General features: G+C 46.5%; 7 protein-coding genes across 7 annotated transcripts; 1 reads left to right on the top strand and 6 right to left on the bottom strand.

Annotated features, from left to right (window-relative positions):
• Window positions 1–3479: 3479 nt before the first annotated feature.
• ALT_2313 (uncharacterized protein) lies at window positions 3480–3960 on the bottom strand (the record flags this gene model as incomplete). The annotated part of the gene is made up of 2 exons (XM_033559669.2): window positions 3480–3854; window positions 3949–3960. The coding sequence occupies 2 exons, from the start codon at window positions 3958–3960 to the stop codon at window positions 3480–3482; spliced, it is 387 nt and encodes a 128-aa protein (XP_033415560.2).
• Window positions 3961–5975: 2015 nt separating this feature from the next.
• Window positions 5976–6886, bottom strand: ALT_2312 (uncharacterized protein; the record flags this gene model as incomplete). Its single annotated transcript, XM_033559668.2, has 2 exons — window positions 5976–6504; window positions 6561–6886. The coding sequence occupies 2 exons, from the start codon at window positions 6884–6886 to the stop codon at window positions 5976–5978; spliced, it is 855 nt and encodes a 284-aa protein (XP_033415559.2).
• A 278-nt stretch (window positions 6887–7164) lies between these two features.
• Window positions 7165–8784, bottom strand: ALT_2311 (FAD-binding oxidoreductase; the record flags this gene model as incomplete). Its single annotated transcript, XM_033559667.2, has 4 exons — window positions 7165–7439; window positions 7488–7696; window positions 7744–8438; window positions 8485–8784. 4 exons carry the CDS (start codon window positions 8782–8784, stop codon window positions 7165–7167), a joined length of 1479 nt encoding a protein of 492 aa, XP_033415558.2.
• A 743-nt stretch (window positions 8785–9527) lies between these two features.
• ALT_2310 (RTA1 domain-containing protein) lies at window positions 9528–10483 on the top strand (the record flags this gene model as incomplete). Its single annotated transcript, XM_033559666.2, has 3 exons — window positions 9528–9687; window positions 9738–9980; window positions 10029–10483. The coding sequence occupies 3 exons, from the start codon at window positions 9528–9530 to the stop codon at window positions 10481–10483; spliced, it is 858 nt and encodes a 285-aa protein (XP_033415557.2).
• A 205-nt stretch (window positions 10484–10688) lies between these two features.
• ALT_2309 (uncharacterized protein) lies at window positions 10689–11444 on the bottom strand (the record flags this gene model as incomplete). Its single annotated transcript, XM_033559665.2, has 1 exon — window positions 10689–11444. One exon carries the CDS (start codon window positions 11442–11444, stop codon window positions 10689–10691), a length of 756 nt encoding a protein of 251 aa, XP_033415556.2.
• Window positions 11445–12405: 961 nt separating this feature from the next.
• Window positions 12406–13820, bottom strand: ALT_2308 (MCT family MFS transporter; the record flags this gene model as incomplete). Its single annotated transcript, XM_033559664.2, has 3 exons — window positions 12406–13166; window positions 13215–13588; window positions 13642–13820. The coding sequence occupies 3 exons, from the start codon at window positions 13818–13820 to the stop codon at window positions 12406–12408; spliced, it is 1314 nt and encodes a 437-aa protein (XP_033415555.2).
• Window positions 13821–14502: 682 nt separating this feature from the next.
• ALT_2307 (MDR family NADPH-dependent oxidoreductase) lies at window positions 14503–15582 on the bottom strand (the record flags this gene model as incomplete). The annotated part of the gene is made up of 1 exon (XM_033559663.2): window positions 14503–15582. One exon carries the CDS (start codon window positions 15580–15582, stop codon window positions 14503–14505), a length of 1080 nt encoding a protein of 359 aa, XP_033415554.2.
• Window positions 15583–16892: the final 1310 nt, after the last annotated feature.

Raw genomic sequence — 16892 nt, 5'->3', positions numbered from 1 at the left:
AAGCTGGTGTAGCTAACTAGATAGTAATAAATAGTATATAGATTAATCTTAGTAACTCCCTATTTTAATCTAACCTTATCTGCAATAGTTATATATCTAATAGAACTGAGAATCTATAGGGAGCTGACATTAGGCTATTTACTAAAGTAAATCTTATATAGTATAGTATTCTTACCATGTATTAGAGAAATATTCTTAATTAAGATAACTTCCTTTATAATTTCACCCTAAAGCTTCTTAGGGATTATCTTATCATTAATAACAGTGCATACTTTTATTAAGATAGTATAATTCATATATTCTATAATAGTGTTTTAACTATAGCTATAAAGGGCAGTAAGCTCCTATTTAATTAATTTAGTATAAGCCTAAGCCTGGTTCTCCTTTTTAATAAATTTCCTGCTATTATTAGTATAGATATATTAGATCTTTATACCTATATACTCCTCTTCCTCTATAAAGAGCTTAATAAGCAGCATTACTTAATATTTATATTTAAGTAAACAGATAGTCACCTAACTATTAAATTAATCTATAATAAACATCTAATAGTGGGCACTAGAGATATAATTATCTAGTATATCTTAATAGCCTCCTCTAATATTAATAAAGATATACTCTCCATATTACTTAACAGGAGATATAGGTATATATCCCTTATAGACTATAGTATTTACCACTGTGTAGGACTTATAGGTATACTTTAGTATTAATAGTCCCTTAATATCCATTCTATTAATTATTTTAGATATACAGATGATATTAGGAATTAATAGATGCATAAAATAGTGGTGCTATATTATCAAATTAACCTTATCTTTCTTTAATATATATATATCAACACTATTACTGTATAGTGGTTCTAGAATAAGCATATATTGCTTGCTTAGGAACTACTATCTAGCCTAGACATTAGATATAGTATTAGAATAAGGTTTCACTTATTCTTACTTATTATATTAGTATTAGCAATCTACCTGTAACTTATAATTATTTACTAAGAATAGCTAGTAATCATTACTTATCTCTAGATATTTAGGGAAGCTAATTAGCTGGGTTTAAAATAAGGTGTTAGGCTTTATAGGCTTAATAAGCTTATTTACCTTAATTACTATGTTACTACCTATAAGCCTTAGTAGGTAGGTATTCTTTACTATATTACTATATCTAATAACTATTTAATTAGATAGACATGTGATCATAACATTATCTAGAAGAAGATTAATACCTAAGCCTCTGCAGCCTAATTAAATAGTGCTAAGCAGGTTAACTACTACCTTAGGGATATAAAGAATATCAGTAATAATAATATGTCTAGTATATCTACCCAGATGTGTAAGATATAAGATAATATCCCTAATAGAATCAGAATATATAATTTACCCTGTTACTATTCTAATTCCCTATTTAAATAGCTTCCTTATACTATCTATAAAGTTTATAAATATTATAATAAAGTATTTAGTAGCTCCTGAGTTAATAATCTAGTAATTAATATAAAAGTAATTATAAAGAGCTAGATTAATAGTAGTAGTTACCATCTGTATATCTTTGATATCTTAATTATTTATTTATAAGGTAAGGATGCTGTCATTATTAGATATATTAAAATTAGAATTAGAAGGGGTAAGGAATCTATTATTATTATTATTAATAATATAGAGTGAAAGTATTATTTCTTTAAGTATTATAGTAGTTACTTATTAACTATTTAGTATTTTATTATTATTACCTATTATATAAGCATGATAATTAGCTTAATTTAAATAATTTAATTAATTAGATAAGGTCTTCTTATTATTAGGCTTCTTATCTGGATTTAGTTCCTAGCAGTTAGGCTTCTTATAGCCTATTTTACTATAATAGTAATACTTCTAGGTCTTCCTAACTTCCTATAGAACCTTACTATTAGAATCTTTCTAATTATTTATATTAGAATTAGATTAATTTAACTAAGATAATTTATCCTTAGAATTACTATTACTCTTCTAGGCTAGCTTCTTCCCTTTCTATACTTTTATAATATTAGTAGAAGATATATTAAACTTCATATATATCTCTTTCTAGATGAGAATCTGCACTATTCTATTAAATATAGTAGTCTTCTTATTATAGTAACTATTAAGATAAGATATAAGGAATGTCTCCTATATCTCTCTAAGATTATAAAGTAGGAACTAAATCTTTATTAATTTATTAAGCTTATCTCCCTCTTTTAAATTATATTTAAATTTACTAAGTATAAGAGATAGCTTTAATATATAGTTTTAGACATCCTTATAGCTGTTAAAATAAATATTTATAGCTATCTGTAAGCCCTCAAAGGACTAGATATTAGTAGTAATATTATACTTCTTATTTAGATAGTCCTAGATGTCTTTAGAAGACTCTAGGTTGATAACTTTATGTCTAATTAAGTAGGAGAGTGTTAAGTATATTATACTATATACCTTGTTATCTATCTCCTTCTAATTACTTATATCCTTCTTAATCTTCTTATAGATTTTACTAGCATCTATAGTACTAGCTTTAGGCTAATTTACTAATAGAATAGGCTTTAGATTTACCCTACTAATAACTTACTATATACTCTAACTCTGCAGGTATATCTTAATAGCTTTACTCTAATTTTAGTATAAATCTGCCCTGTTAAGTAATAGTAGCTTATTTAGGTCTACTTAAGGTATCTTTACTAAGACCTCTATCTCTTTGCAAAAGCCTCTAAGTAAGTAAAATAAGGTATTAGATATATCCCTTACAGGGTATTAAATAAATAACTAAGGTATTAGATACATCTATAATAGATTTTAAATGAAAGAATAAGGTATTAGATATATCTAAGGGTAATTACCAGATAGCCCTTATACCTGTAAGGCTTCTTAAATATAATAAATGCTGTGCACGCAATAAGGGCACAGAAAGGATGGTTTCTCTTTTAGGCAGAATGTCTGCTAGGCTAATATTTTAGTAGAATATCTAGCTAAAATATAGATATTAGCTTAAGGAAAGAACTTAGGAATAATTCCCTAGAGCTTTAAGAGGCTCCAGGCTCATAACCTAAAGAATATAGCAAGATTTAAAGTAATTAATTTATAATATTCATTATATATATAAGTATAGTAGAAACTATCTACATGTAATTGCTACTAAGTGATCAAGATCACATGACTGGATCACCACCGGCCGGTATGGTCCAACAATTGCCAGGAATATTATTAGTTAATATAAGGTTTAGGGTTCTTACAATGCAGTCATAATGTAGGAACAATGTAGAATTTCTTCCTGGCGAGTATGCATAACTTCGTACGTAATTACAACATAGTAGTTTAATGATCACTCTCGGAGCATAATGAAACGAATGGAATTCTTCCAGTCTTGTCCCCGGAATATATCACCTAGGGTACAATACACATTGTGCGTTCGAATTGAGCTCCTTTTCTCCCAAAAATCCCTGCTATAGCAAATCCTCCGGCGACGCGCTACTCCAGCTCCGCACACTGCTCCCTCTTTGCCTGCAAATAGGCCTCCTGCCTCTGCTTCGCCAGCTTTCGTCTCTCTGCAGCCTCCTCCTCGCTCGGTTTCGGCGGCAGGATACCCGGCGCTGGATGGAATAGTGCCTCTTCACTTGTAACCTTGGTACCGTCCACATCACGAAAGTCCTCCTTTTGAACCATCTGAGCCATCTGCGGAGGCATAGCATCCAGAATCTCTTTGATCTCCTCGGGGTTGAGGCCCCGCGCGTCGACGACCTCGTAGTCGCCCGTGAGGGTACGCAGGACACCGTCGTTGCCGAGGTGGGTGAATCCCCTGCCAGCGGGATCGCGCTTCAAGTGCTTCGCGAAGTTGGGGAGAGTCTGCAAGTCATCGTGTTAGGGTACCTGTGTGCCTGGGAAAACTGGGTTTGGCTGTGATAGAAGATGGTAAGGGTTCTTTCACAATATCGCTTACCCAGCAACTCATATTGGAGTGGTATCAATAGGTTTGGTGACTGGTGTATCTCTCAACGAACGCCAGTGTCGTTGCAAATAGCTAGGTCAAGTTATTAATCTTAACGGCCCGCGCCAAGTGGGGGCTTGAGCGCCGAGATGCGTAAGTGTTGTTGGGCTCAGAGCCTCAGTTTTCGGCCCCAAAGGGTCTTCGGATCGATCTCCGGAGGAGTACAAACTTGGTTACGCCCATAGACTAGCCAACTACCAAGCACAAAGGCTGTCTATTATATTCTATTCTATCCTCCCGCGCCACCGAGTGTATTAACATTCCTAGAAGCGGCTCCCGAGCTGCCTAATTACGGAAATTGATCACTTAGTTCTGTATGACCGCCGCGCAAAAAGCTACAGCGCAAGCGAGATGCTGAGAGATCAACCAGAGCGAGTCACTTTGTACCGAAATTGTGGAGAAAATTTATAGAACAGGCTATGAGGCATATGGAGTTGCCAATCATCAGAGAAAGCGACGCAATTGATTGGATCAACAAGAGTAGAAGGCCTAGTAGACTAGTACCTCAGCCATGCGGGGTTTGAATTAATGATCATCATATGATACTGGTAATAATAATGATACCAGAGTCACTGCCACAAATGGTTCATTGGGACCTTTCTCGGCGTGTTTAGCGTCATTCTAAGGTCTAACTGTCTGTATCTGTAGTCTGACTGTCTTACTATGTCTGGGCGGCGGTTAGACGGTGCGGGTGACATCGCCCCAGAGCCTCAATATCCATAACAGGTACCAATGTCAGAGTCCTTGTGCTAGGACCAATATCATGCAAAGTAAACTGGGACAAGAAGGGCGTGTTCGGAATGTTCATTGAGAATTTAGCCGAGAGGGGAGAGTCAACCCTCGTTACATAGGAGTTTGAAATACAGATATATGAGAGACCGTGTGTTGAGAACGTGGTCTGTAGCCTCAGACAACCTGTGAATCCAATCACTCGAGCTTAGAAACCTGATAGACACTCACGTCCTTCCCCTTTCGTCTGCCTTCTCCTCTGCAGAATACAATAAAGATTCCATTCTCCGGCTTTTTACTCGCCGCGTGGGCCGTCACCCCTTCCCTCGGATGACTTTTTGAGCACCAGCCAGATATAGTAGTTGCTATTAAGGTACGAATTTATATCCAGGTTCTGTCGTTGAATTCCAGCAATAGGCTGCCAATCTTCCAACAAGAACCTTGCTAGAGACCCCGATTCTCCAGGCAGGATCCAACTCAGCGATCCTGGACATAAGATCCAGAGCGTCGACGGAAAGGGCGAAGTCCTGGATGAGATCCAGTTGACTGCTGCGCAGGAGGCTGAACTCCGCAGCTCGTTCGCCGCACAGGTCGATCAGATCATGGCTGGTGGGGATTTCACAGCCGTGTCCACCAAGAGAGAGCTCCCGGATGTGCGGACTGGGCTAGTTTCTGTGACGAGCCCGCTGACTGCTACTACTGGAACTGTAATGATTGCTTTCGAATCAATTCTATTGGTGCGCGCTACAGCTACTCTTAAAAGTTGGTCGTCCAGTCCAAGCATCGATGAGCCGCGGGAGTATAGAGTGTTACTAGGAGGAGCAGAAATAAACTGGCCATAGTGAACAAGGCAAGGTGTCTGTGGCTTTCTACAGGTTGAATTGAATATACTGGTATACCTTATTTTCGATTGAATGTAAGGGATCATGTTTATAACTACAAATCCGCCCGCATTGTAAGAAAATACAAGAGTACCATGCCAACAAAATGAACCAATTGGAGGAACTCGCGAGGCAAAAGTACTTCGTTCCCCTCGTGTGTCACTGCCCTACAGGTCTGTAAGCGCACGGTGGTCCGGCTAGCCCACGCCCAGCCCGGGCGTCATGCAGTTGGCTTGGGCCATGCTCGTTGATGAAATTGTGGTAATGTGTCTATCTTATGATTCAGAGGAGATAACTGTACATTCAGAAAAATTGACAGGGTTATATACGCACAGACCACTTGAAGCAGAAATGGAGGACAGCAAAAATCTACACAAACGCAAACATCTTAATCTCGATGCTCTGCCGAGGCTCATGATCTACCATGGAAGGATACTCGAATGCGCTATGCGGCAGCGTACATCCTCCCTCCTCCACTCGCCCACTATCAAACTGCTTAAACACCAGCGGCTCATCACGCTGCTGATTGCTGAGATAGTACCACCGCTGATCCTTGTTGTATTGCACCTTGCTCAGCTCGTTCCAGCCCTGCGGGAGGACCAGTCGGAAGGGGATGATATCCTGCGGATTGGTAGACCGCCAGTCACAGACAGCGAGGGGATCCCGCTGAACAGTCTTCAGCGGTCTCCAGACATTGACGACCATGACTCGACTACTTGACAGCTGCTTGAGGCGCTCTGGGTCGGAGACCTGCGTTTCAAGATGTCGCAGCGCACCCGTTACCGTAAAGTCTGTGTGGACGCTGTGCGCTGGGGCGCGGTTATCGGCTAGTTTTGCTTCGTCGGAGGAGAAGCAGCGGATGCGGTGGGTGAAGGTTATTGTTTCTTTGGCGCCGGTTCTGTTTCGTTCACATTTGTGTTAAGACTTGGCGTGGTTGTGGTGGAGGGTACGTACATTTTACGGACGAGCTCCTCCGCCTTGGGAATAAGGATATCGGTGACCTTTTGCTCGTCGGTCCAGTCGTCGAGCTCGGTGACCTCGTCGTGGAAGTATTGGAATCCATGTGTTTCTAGGTTGTACTGGTCCTCTGTTCCGCGGACGTCGTGGATGAAGACCGGGTGCTTCGCTTGTTGCGTTTCTATCTCTGCGAATTTCTGCTTTCCGTCGGGTTTAGCAAAGTCGACAATAATCGGCTCGTTTGTGCCTTGCCAGTAGTTGAGCTCGGTTTGTATGTCTTGTTTCGAAGCGGGAGAAATGGTAGTTGTAGTGGTTGCGAGCATTGCGGACAGCACGATGGGAATGGAAATTGAACGATGATAAATAGATGTATAGATTCACGAAGGCAGCCTGCAGAGTGGAGTTGGAATAACGTTCTAACGGCATATTTATACATCTTGACTATAGCAGACCCGAACTAACGAAGCAAAGAAGTTGATTGACAGCGAACCCGAACCCGAACCCGAACCCGAGTGCCGATCATCCCAAGACTATTACCCAATCGGGAAATGTTTCCGAATACGACAAGACGATAAAGCCAACATGAACACTGGCAGCTTGGCTAGTCAAATCCGAGTTTGAATCCACCCCAGTTCAGCCTTGAGAAGGTTCTGAGAGGGTCATAGGCAGCTCGGATTACCTTCATCCGCCGCACATTGGCTTCAGGGAACCCAGCAAACGGATCCTGCCATTCACCCGCATCGCCCATATACACAAACTCGGAGCTAATTCCTTTCTTCTTGTTAATGGCGTGCAGAGACTCGGTTAGACGACGCGACCAAGTTTGCACGCGGATATCGTCAGACGCGAGATCCCAGCCTGTACTGAATTGCCACCCTGCCGCATACGTTAGTCAACTCCCATAGCAAGGAATCAGGGCCGTACAAATCATGGGCTGTTCGTCCAGACCCCACACATTTCCAACTCCATTAGTCTTGCCTACTCGCGCTGCGCCTGCTGGAGAAAGATTCATGACAAAAGTCGGGTAGAGGCCTTGCACGTCGGATATCTCATCCACGGCTTTCTTCCAGGCTTGATAAATGGAGTAGAGGGTCTCGGGGTCGGGCTGTACCGTATGATGAGAGAACATGACACTATCGTCGTCAGCATCAAAGACCAAGATTCAAGGAATGCTCCCTACCGGAACATCTGATTTGGGGTCACGAGTCCCGAAGCGAACTGTTTCCCAGTCGTCACATTGTGCATCTTTGACGCGCCAGGGATGGCAGTGAAATTGGCGAACTGAGACGGAGGCCTGCTAACGCCTTCCTGCACCCCGATCAGCGAAGCAGAAGACACCTTCGTTGTAGCATTGTAATCGATTGTGAAGACGCCCCCTGCGGCGATGGGATTCGGCTCATCGAGCTTGACGAAGTCACATAGCGCGTTGATATAATCGTAGATGCCGGACTCATTGAAGCTCTGGATTGTTGTACTAATCTTCGGAATTGCAAATGTCTTCAACGTAAACTTGGTTACGATACCGAAATTATTCGCGCCTCCCTTCAACGCCCAGAATAAATCCGGGTGGGAGTTTGCCGACGCAACGACCTGCGTCCCGTTCCCCAGCACCACCTCGTACCGGACGACGTTGTCCATGGCAAAACCGTACTTGTTGATGAAGTAATGCACCCCACCGATAAGAGTCAGGCCTGGTACGCCGATGGTCTTAAGACGGCCGCCGATAGCGATCCGTCCGTAGGGGTCGAGGGCAGAGTAGACGTCGTACCAGGTCATGCCTGGTCCCACGTCGATCGTCTCGTTGTGGACGGTGAATTGGTCCATTCCGGACAATGCGATGAGGACACCGTTGTCGATGTTGTTGGCTCCGGGGAACTGTCCGTGTCAGTGAGTAATTATTTGGTTGAGATAGGCGCCGTACATTCATGTGTCCACCGCCGCGGACGGCGAAGTGCGCATCACAGTGGGTGATGATCTTGACGGCGTTGGCGACTTCATCGGCAGTAGTCGGGAGGAAAATACAGGATGGGTGAAGATCACTCCGTATGTCCCAGTAGCTGTTAGCCTCGACTGAATAGTTTGCAGATGACGGAAGGACGATCTTCTCGGGGTAGGAAGACTCGAGCTGTGCACAGGCACATGAGGTTCCTGAGACGGAGATGTTCCATTTAGCTGCCACCAGAGTGGCCAGGGAAAGAGTGAGAAAGTGTAGCGAAGACATTTTGATGAAAAATCGCTTGTTGATTATGTTGGTGTTGATCTGTTTTCAGAGAACAACGCCTTTTATAGGCACAGTTGCAACGCTGAGAACATGCGTTGACAGAAATCTCATTAATGCGTCTCTCGTACTCAAACATGACTTTGCAGATCAACGATACTGAGTCTGTGCCCTTTGCTACGTTCATGATAGTCGGTGCCTATACCAAATAACTCGGTCTCGGATTCGGGTTCGGGTTCGGATTGTTTCAACGATGATCTTCGTTGAAGGATCTGCCCTAATTCTGACGGACAAGCCACAAAACTTAAAATAATTCTATTCGTAGCTTCATTATTCCCATAAGAGTCTCAGGCTGCAGTATTACTGTATATTCATTGCCTTGTAGGATCCGCTCTGGATGAGATCGGATCGGAAAGACGGACACCCGCTTCTCTTGTTGGATATGTTCATGCAATCGACCGGCACGAGAACAAGGTTGCCTAGAAATTGATACCTGTTGACCTACCGGAATTGAAGGATGAAATGAGACTATGAATTGAGTTTGATACTTCAAGGTAAACTGCATGCATTTCTATGTTTGGATGCCATCGTACCCGAGTACGAACGCGAGATCAGAAATCCACCGACTTCTCGCTATATACTGCATATAATTGATAGAAATTTGTATATAAACGTCTCATAGCTCAATGCAATGCTTATCATCCTCGCAACACAACCTCACATCTCATCCTTGCCAAACAAACAAAATGTCATCCAACAACAGTTTCGTCCTCTATCACTACGAGCCCTCTCTGGCAGCGGCAATCGTCTTTTCTGTCTTGTTCAACATCACGACACTGGTGCATTTATATCAGCGCATCAGGTCCGGGTCAAAGTACATGAACCCATTCATCGTGGGTGGATTCTGTAAGTCTGCAGCACTCCCATGCATACACTATACCACTGACCAGACGCAGTCCAAGTCACCGGCTACGGATGCCGCGCAGCATCGCACTTCTTTGAGACATCCACTACGCTCTACGCCATCCAGACACTCCTGGTCCTGCTGGCACCAACGCTCTACGCCGCATCGATCTATATGATACTCGGCCGGACGATCAAATTCCTCCACGCAGAGCGTCTGAGTCCCGTTCCTGTGAAATGGATGACCAAGACTTTTGTGGCGGGTGATATCCTCTCATTTATCCTGCAGGGAGCTGGTTAGTACCCTCTTACCCTTTGCTAGATATTCTTTGCTGACAGCATAGGCGGGGGAGTCATGTCCGCGGGGTCCGCAAACTCCCAAGATATCGGCACGTATATCATCGTCGCTGGTCTTGGTGTTCAGCTTCTATTCTTTGGTGTTTTTGTCTTTGTTGCTTGTATTTTTCACTTTCGATTCTCCGGTTCCCAAATTGCAGGCACCTCGCGGAAAGTACCCTGGGTGAGGAGCTGGAACGGTCTGCTCTGGGTGCTGTATCTGGTTAGCGGGCTCATTCTCATCCGAAGTGCGTTTCGGATGGTGGAGTTTGCGCAGGGATTTAATGGGTATCTAATTCGTCATGAGATCTTCATGTATGTCCTTGATACGGCGCTGATGTTTGTTTTGATGGTTGTGATGAATGCGGTTCATCCTTCTGTTGTTCTGGGTAGGGGGAAGGGTGAGCTGGTGGAATGTGAGATGATGGGGGCCCCAGGTGGAGACGCGGAGAGAGGCGTCTAGATGCATTGGACTGTCGTTTTGATATAGTTTGCTTTGTGATGATGCTTATGTGATATTGGGTTTACATTTCGGAGAGTGTGTCGCATTAAATATACCGGGTTCCTATCTTTACCAAGGCTCAATGTGAATCAGTCGGAAGAAACCAAGGTCTACAATGCTAAGACTCAAGTAGGGTATACCGCATGAACAACAGTAGTGATGATTATCAAGGTCGCCACCCCAGTTGCTCCATCGGCCACTCGATCCAAGTGCGATGCTCCTGGTCCAGCAACCCATGGATCCGAGCAAGTAAATGGACACTCCACCCCTCTAACCACCACATCCACTCCAGCCGCCGGAGCAAAGGACAGAAGTACCCAAATATCACCAGCGCCACATATCGCTGCTCTCGAAGGAACGTCAAAAACTCCTCTGATACCCGCAGCAGCCAGACAAAGACATCCCCCGTCTCCCAGACTCCTGTATCCGACCACAGCGCGTACGAACCCCTCATTTCCTGTATAGCTCCCAGGTAAACTTGTAATTCCTGCTGGTCTTTGACCTCCTCTCGGACCAGCTCCTCCAAGTCGTCCATGAAGGCCAGCCCCTGGGTAGGGAGGGTGGTGCGATAGTCAGATCGGCGCTGCCGAATACGCAGTAACGCTGCCAGTGGTCCTGAGCGGAGTTCCTCCTGCGCATATTCGACTATTGTCCCCGTTCCGCGGAAGAGGACCAGCCACTCGGAGATTCGTCCTTGCTGGAAGAGAAGCAGGTCGTCGAGCTTGCGGGGCTTGGCGCAGGAGAAGAAGCTAGTGAGGCTGGAGAACAGGAAGACCGCTGAGCTGTTCTCCTTCATCAGTTGTGTCATGTTCGGGGTCACAAATTTCAATGCTACGCTGTGATGGTGCTCTGCTTGAGACACGTAGAATTGCCGCTGTGCTGGTCGTAGGTAGGCCATGTGCAGGGCGGATATGGCTAGCATCGCTCGCAGCGTATAATGGGCACCGAATCCAATCCGCGGCGCATCGATTCGCCAAAAGGTCTGCAGCGCTGGATGTCGAGAAAATGTGTAAGCTGTTGATGTAGAGAAATGATGCAGCAGCTCGAGATCGTGCACTGCTAGGTCTGAGGATGCGCAGCTGCTTGGGTTGGAGGCCTGCGGAGATGATCTTTCACTCCTTTGAGATTGTGCGGGGCTTCCTCCGCTTGGGAGGGAATATGTGCAGTCTACTGCGTGTTTGTTGCAATTTCTACAAGTCGGCTTGGCTTCGTCACACTGTATGTAGAATTAGTCGAGGACTACGATGCGGGCAAGCGGGTGGAGTATGATACTTTGATCTTCCTGGCCTTGCATTGCTGGCATCCATGCCGTGATTTGCGATGTGTCCGACGACCTCTCATGGGCAATGTACTTGCCATTGCCAATATTTTCCTGTTATAATAATAACGAAATCAACTGGACAGGGATAAAGTTCAGCAGAGAGACGGATGAATCACGAGGCAGCTGTCCCTGCATGAGAGCGGTGGCAAGCAGCAGTATCTGGCCACGTGGTCAGTGAGCCCTAACCCCAATCCTGCTTGTTTGTAGTCTCATTAGAAGATATTTGGGTCAAATTGGTCTTCGATGGCAATTTTATAAAAGAAAACAGTCTGTTTGTTCTAAAAGTACTATTCAACGTTTGGATGTGATCAGGTACATGGTCAGTGTGGAACAAAAGAAGAATCGGAGAATATATATCCTGAAACATAAATATTCCGGTTAGTCTATCCGTGTCTAATTAGCTAGGTATTAGGATCAATAAAGAGCAGTCATGCCCCCAGCCGAGTCCTGTAAACAGAACCCTTTTCTGACTGAGTCCACGTACAAGAAATCGGAGCAATGGTTAATATGCCATCTCCACCAACCTTCCACTACAGCATCAGCACCAATAGCCCATCCTAGACTAATACTTCCCCCTCTCGCCATCCCTCCACTTCAACATCCTCAACCAGATAAAAGCCGCTGCTCCAGCGGTAACCATAACCGCACTGAACAGCTCCGCCTTCCAGAACACGCCCCTTTCCAGATCCAACAGCGCCCCCGCAATAGGATTGCCAATCAACAGCCCCAACCCGGCAAACGTGAAGCACATACCCATCCGCGTGCCCACAATACTCATATTCGGACTCAACCGGGCCACAATCGTCGGCGGCAACGAGACAATCGCCCCAGAGAAAAACCCATACAGACACGCAAACACGATTGTCCCTCCAATGTTCTTGATTCCCATCCAGGCGTACGCGAGAATCGCCGCGCTCAGACCCATGGGGATGATGGTGTTGAGGGAGCCGAACCGGTCGGCCACCAGACCGGGGGTAATGCGACCGAAGACGGACGTGGCGTTGAGGATGGCGACGATGTAGAAGGCTAGGTCGTCGGTTGAGTGGACGACGTTGGACATGTAGGTCGGCAGGTAGAAGAACGGGAAGTACAGGCCGACGAAGGCGCAGAACAGACCGAAGCTGAAGATTAGGAAGGAGGCTTCTTTGAAGGCGGACAGGTCGAGGAGGGATCTGGCTTGCTTGGGGGGTGGGAGGCGCATGCGCATCACGGCAAGGGAGATGCACAGTCCGCCTAAGGCGATGAAGCCGATGATACGGGTGGTCCAGCCGAAGCCGACAGAGTCGATAAGGTTGCGGAAGATGATGGGGTATATCACGGAGCCTACATAGTCAGTATGGTTACATTTAGTGACTGAGGACGGCAACATACCGATGCTTCCTCCCGACGCGGTAATGCCCGTCGCTACGGCCCGCCGGGTGGTAAAGTAAGTGGCCACGATGGCGATGCTAGGCAGGAACAAGAACGCACAACCGATTCCGACAGTGACTCCATGAGCCAGAAAGACTTGGTAGTACTGGTCTGACAGGGAAGTCATCATCAGACCGAAAACAACCAGGAATGAGCCGACGGCTATCATGGTCTTGAGGTACCCCTTGTCAAAAACGGGACCGGCTATGACTCCAACCAGGAACAGCAAAAATCCCTGGACGGTGCCAATCCAGGAGATTGACGAGGGAGAATGGCCATGCAAGAGATCCGTTTCATAGTAGGTCTGGTACACGCCAAAGGTGTTGACCACGCCCCTGAGATCGGTTAGTGAGCACGAAAGTCAACCAGGGACATTCCCATATCTTACCATGAGTTGAAGAAGAGAAAAAAGGCTCCAACAACTTGGAGCCATGCCATCCACCCTCCATTTGGAGGAGGAGGGGGAGTCTGTGTCTCCTCTGCTTTCTCTACTTTAGTCTCCTCAACAGGGAGCGTAGAGGGAGGAGACGACCCTTCACTGCGATCATCTGGAGTAGCAGCAGTCATGATGAAGATGAAACTAATCGCTGACTGAGTTGAGAGGATAGCACGTCAGCCCGATGTTGGATAGACTCATTCTCCCTCAAACAGACAGGAACCAGCCCTCTATCTATATGCCTTGACAACAAAGAATACACGGTGAGCAGATGTGATACACCAAACCACCTGATTAGTAATGCGATAATTTGATCAGCCGGTTAACCGGCGCTACGAGTGAATGGTGCAATAGCAATCCTTTATTAGGATGATTCGATCCATTTCCATGCAGGGATGCGGCACATCTGCTTCCCGCCGGCACACTAGATTATTGGCTGATCATTCCGACTGGGCGTCGCCTTAATTCCATCAGATCAGCCCCGATGCAACGCAAGATTCGCCCATACGGCGCCGTTCCGACCTGGCGTTCAGGGATAAAGATCCTGCCAAATCCTTCGCTCCCTTTTTCCTTCAATCATTCTCTCTCGTGGCTGCACACCTCGCTTGACCCTGCCAGCCAGGCAGCAGCACACACCAGACTCGAAGGCTAGACTCCGTTAAGCATCTTCAGAAACAAGCTAAATGTGCATTTCTATTACTTTTTCTTTGACATAATTTTCATGCAAGAAACTGATAACACTGCAGATCTTATTCACAACGTGCATGGATCTAACCCCAACAAGTAAATATCTGGCGAGTGTCTCACAACTAACTACTGCTCAAACACCAAAATTTTCTTGCGCTCGCCTACTTCGCCCCTCTCATGGCGCTCGAGCACCTCCTGCAACTTGCCTTCCAGACCCTGGTCGCCTCGCTTCCACCGCACAAACTCCAGCGCCGGGGCCTTTAGCGTTCCCTCCATGAATAACCGCGCAAACCATTCCAATAGCGCCGTCTGATGGAACGCTGATCGTCGGCCAAGACAATCGCTAAGTCGAAATGCCTTGAGAGTGATGTTGCGCTGCCACAGGAACTGACGCAGGTTGCCTTCGGGGCCTGATGGCGCTACCCCCAGGAAGCCAGCCGTGACGAGTGTGGCTCCAGGGGCCAAAAACGACGCCATCAGTCGCGCCAGTGCGTCATCGGACACAAAGTCGATCGCGAGGTTGATGCGCTTGCCCGCCAACACCTCCACACCGGTGGTCTTCAGCTCGTCAACAGTCAGGACAATCGATGCTCCGTGCGAGCGCAGCGACCGTTTGGTGCGCTCGAGTTCGTCGTCCGTGCCACGGGCGCGAATCACGCTGATGACATTGACGCCCTGAAGGCGCGCCAATTGAGTCACGAAATGGCTGACTGTGCCTGCCGCCGCGTTCTGGATGATCCAGTCGCCGGGCTCGAGGACCGAATAGTCCCGCAGCAGGAAGTAGGCCGGTGCCACGCCCATGCGCAGGATGCACGCTAGCCGAGGATCCAGTTCCGACGGAACGCGCAGCACGTCGTTTTCGTCAAGCACGGCGTGCGTGCGCCACGAGCCTCGGCAGTGGGTCCGCAGGATCACGGTGTCCCCGACGTGGAACTGGGTCACCGCCGATCCCGTCTTGACAATACGGGCCGCACCGTCTGAGCCCGGAATGGGTCGGTGCTCGCCGTCGGCGGCGGCGATGTGGTTCTGTGGTTTGACGGGGTATTTTCCGTGCAACACCAGAAAGTCGAGGGGATTGATGGGTGCCGCAAGGAACTCAACCACCACCTGGTTAGGACCGCAGTCCGCAGGTGGAGGGGTTGAATGAAGACGGATGTCTTTGACGGGTTCCGCGGACCCGTAAGCAAATACAAGAGATTCAGCCATGATGTAACAGGAGTGAACAAGCGAGCTTGGACTTAGTTGATTGGTTGGAGAAGCGAAGTCGATGTGATGGTTGCAGATGTTCAGTGTCGTATATGGGCGCCATTTATAGCCGATCTGACGCACAAATTCTGCCAGAGCCATCATCGCCGAAGCATAGAATATGGAGAGGCTCGTAGAACCCTTTAGAATCGTCAGCTGCAGTAAGACGAGAATCAGCTGCTTACGGTGGCGCCACGTATTCGCCCAGAGAACCAAGCATCGCCCTTTGGCGGAAAGAGACCGTGTCCCCTCTTAGGGTAAGCTTGTTGCAACATCACATTATGCTGACTCTTAGGATCGGCGAGTAGCCGATTTGAGTACACAATGTCGATAATTCAGCAAGCCACTCTCTCAGTGGCGCGTTCGACCCTTGCCTTCGCGCAACGCCGATCGAATACGAGGTTACACTGCAAGCCACGACATGCACAGAAGAACATGGCTCAAAGCGTGGCTCTTGCTTGGGCATCAAAGCATGCCATGATTCTATTACACATGGTTTGATAATTGTCTCTGCAGACGCAGGGGTTGCGCGATTTCTGCAGGCTCCATGCTGCATTCTATTAGCCAGCCCGTGGCCGGATATACTTCTGCAACTTTCATGACTCCATTCCAGCCAGAAGCCTGGAGGGCCGGATTCGAGATGCAGAACGCGGAATATTTTCTGATTGGCCATGTGTCACCCAGTCGATCAAGGATCGAGATCCTGCAGAGGCGCAAGGTAACTATGAGATATCGTGATCGGCATTGTTGATACTCGGAGCCAACCCGAAACAAGAGAGCGACACAGATTCATAGGAGACGAGCAGTGCAATACCATTGGTCTGATCAAATACCAACTGCAAATCTCTCGTGTTTGACGTCTCCCTATCTTTCTTGGACAGAGACGGCGAAACCTCTCCTGTGCCAACACCACGCGCCGTCGAAGCATCTAGTACTCAACGTGATGTTTGCATTGGTCGGGAACGTAGTTTATTACTTCGCGTTACTGACTGGCAGTTCAGGCCGCAGGTGGAGCCTCGTGGCGCTCTTCGTGCTTACTGCCATGCAGATGAATGAATGGCAAGTTTCAGGGATCGAGGGTTGCAGGGACAGAGTTCTTCGCGTGGATGGAAGAAGTATGCAGCAAAAGACATCATCGTAGGCATCAATGTTCTATTCGGCCCCCAGACTGCTACTGTTGCCGAAGAGGGGGTGGGATGAAGTTCAAAATGAGATTCACATCGAGCCTTCGTAGAACGTGGACATAAATAGCCTCGTCCAACCCTCCCAAA

Source organism: Aspergillus lentulus, assembly GCF_001445615.1.
Source record: "Aspergillus lentulus DNA, contig: Alt04, strain: IFM 54703, whole genome shotgun sequence".
In the NCBI taxonomy this organism is placed as follows: domain Eukaryota; kingdom Fungi; phylum Ascomycota; class Eurotiomycetes; order Eurotiales; family Aspergillaceae; genus Aspergillus; species Aspergillus lentulus.
The sequence above is the reverse complement of the archived record's forward strand: the minus strand, read 5'-3'. Positions and strand labels throughout refer to the sequence as shown.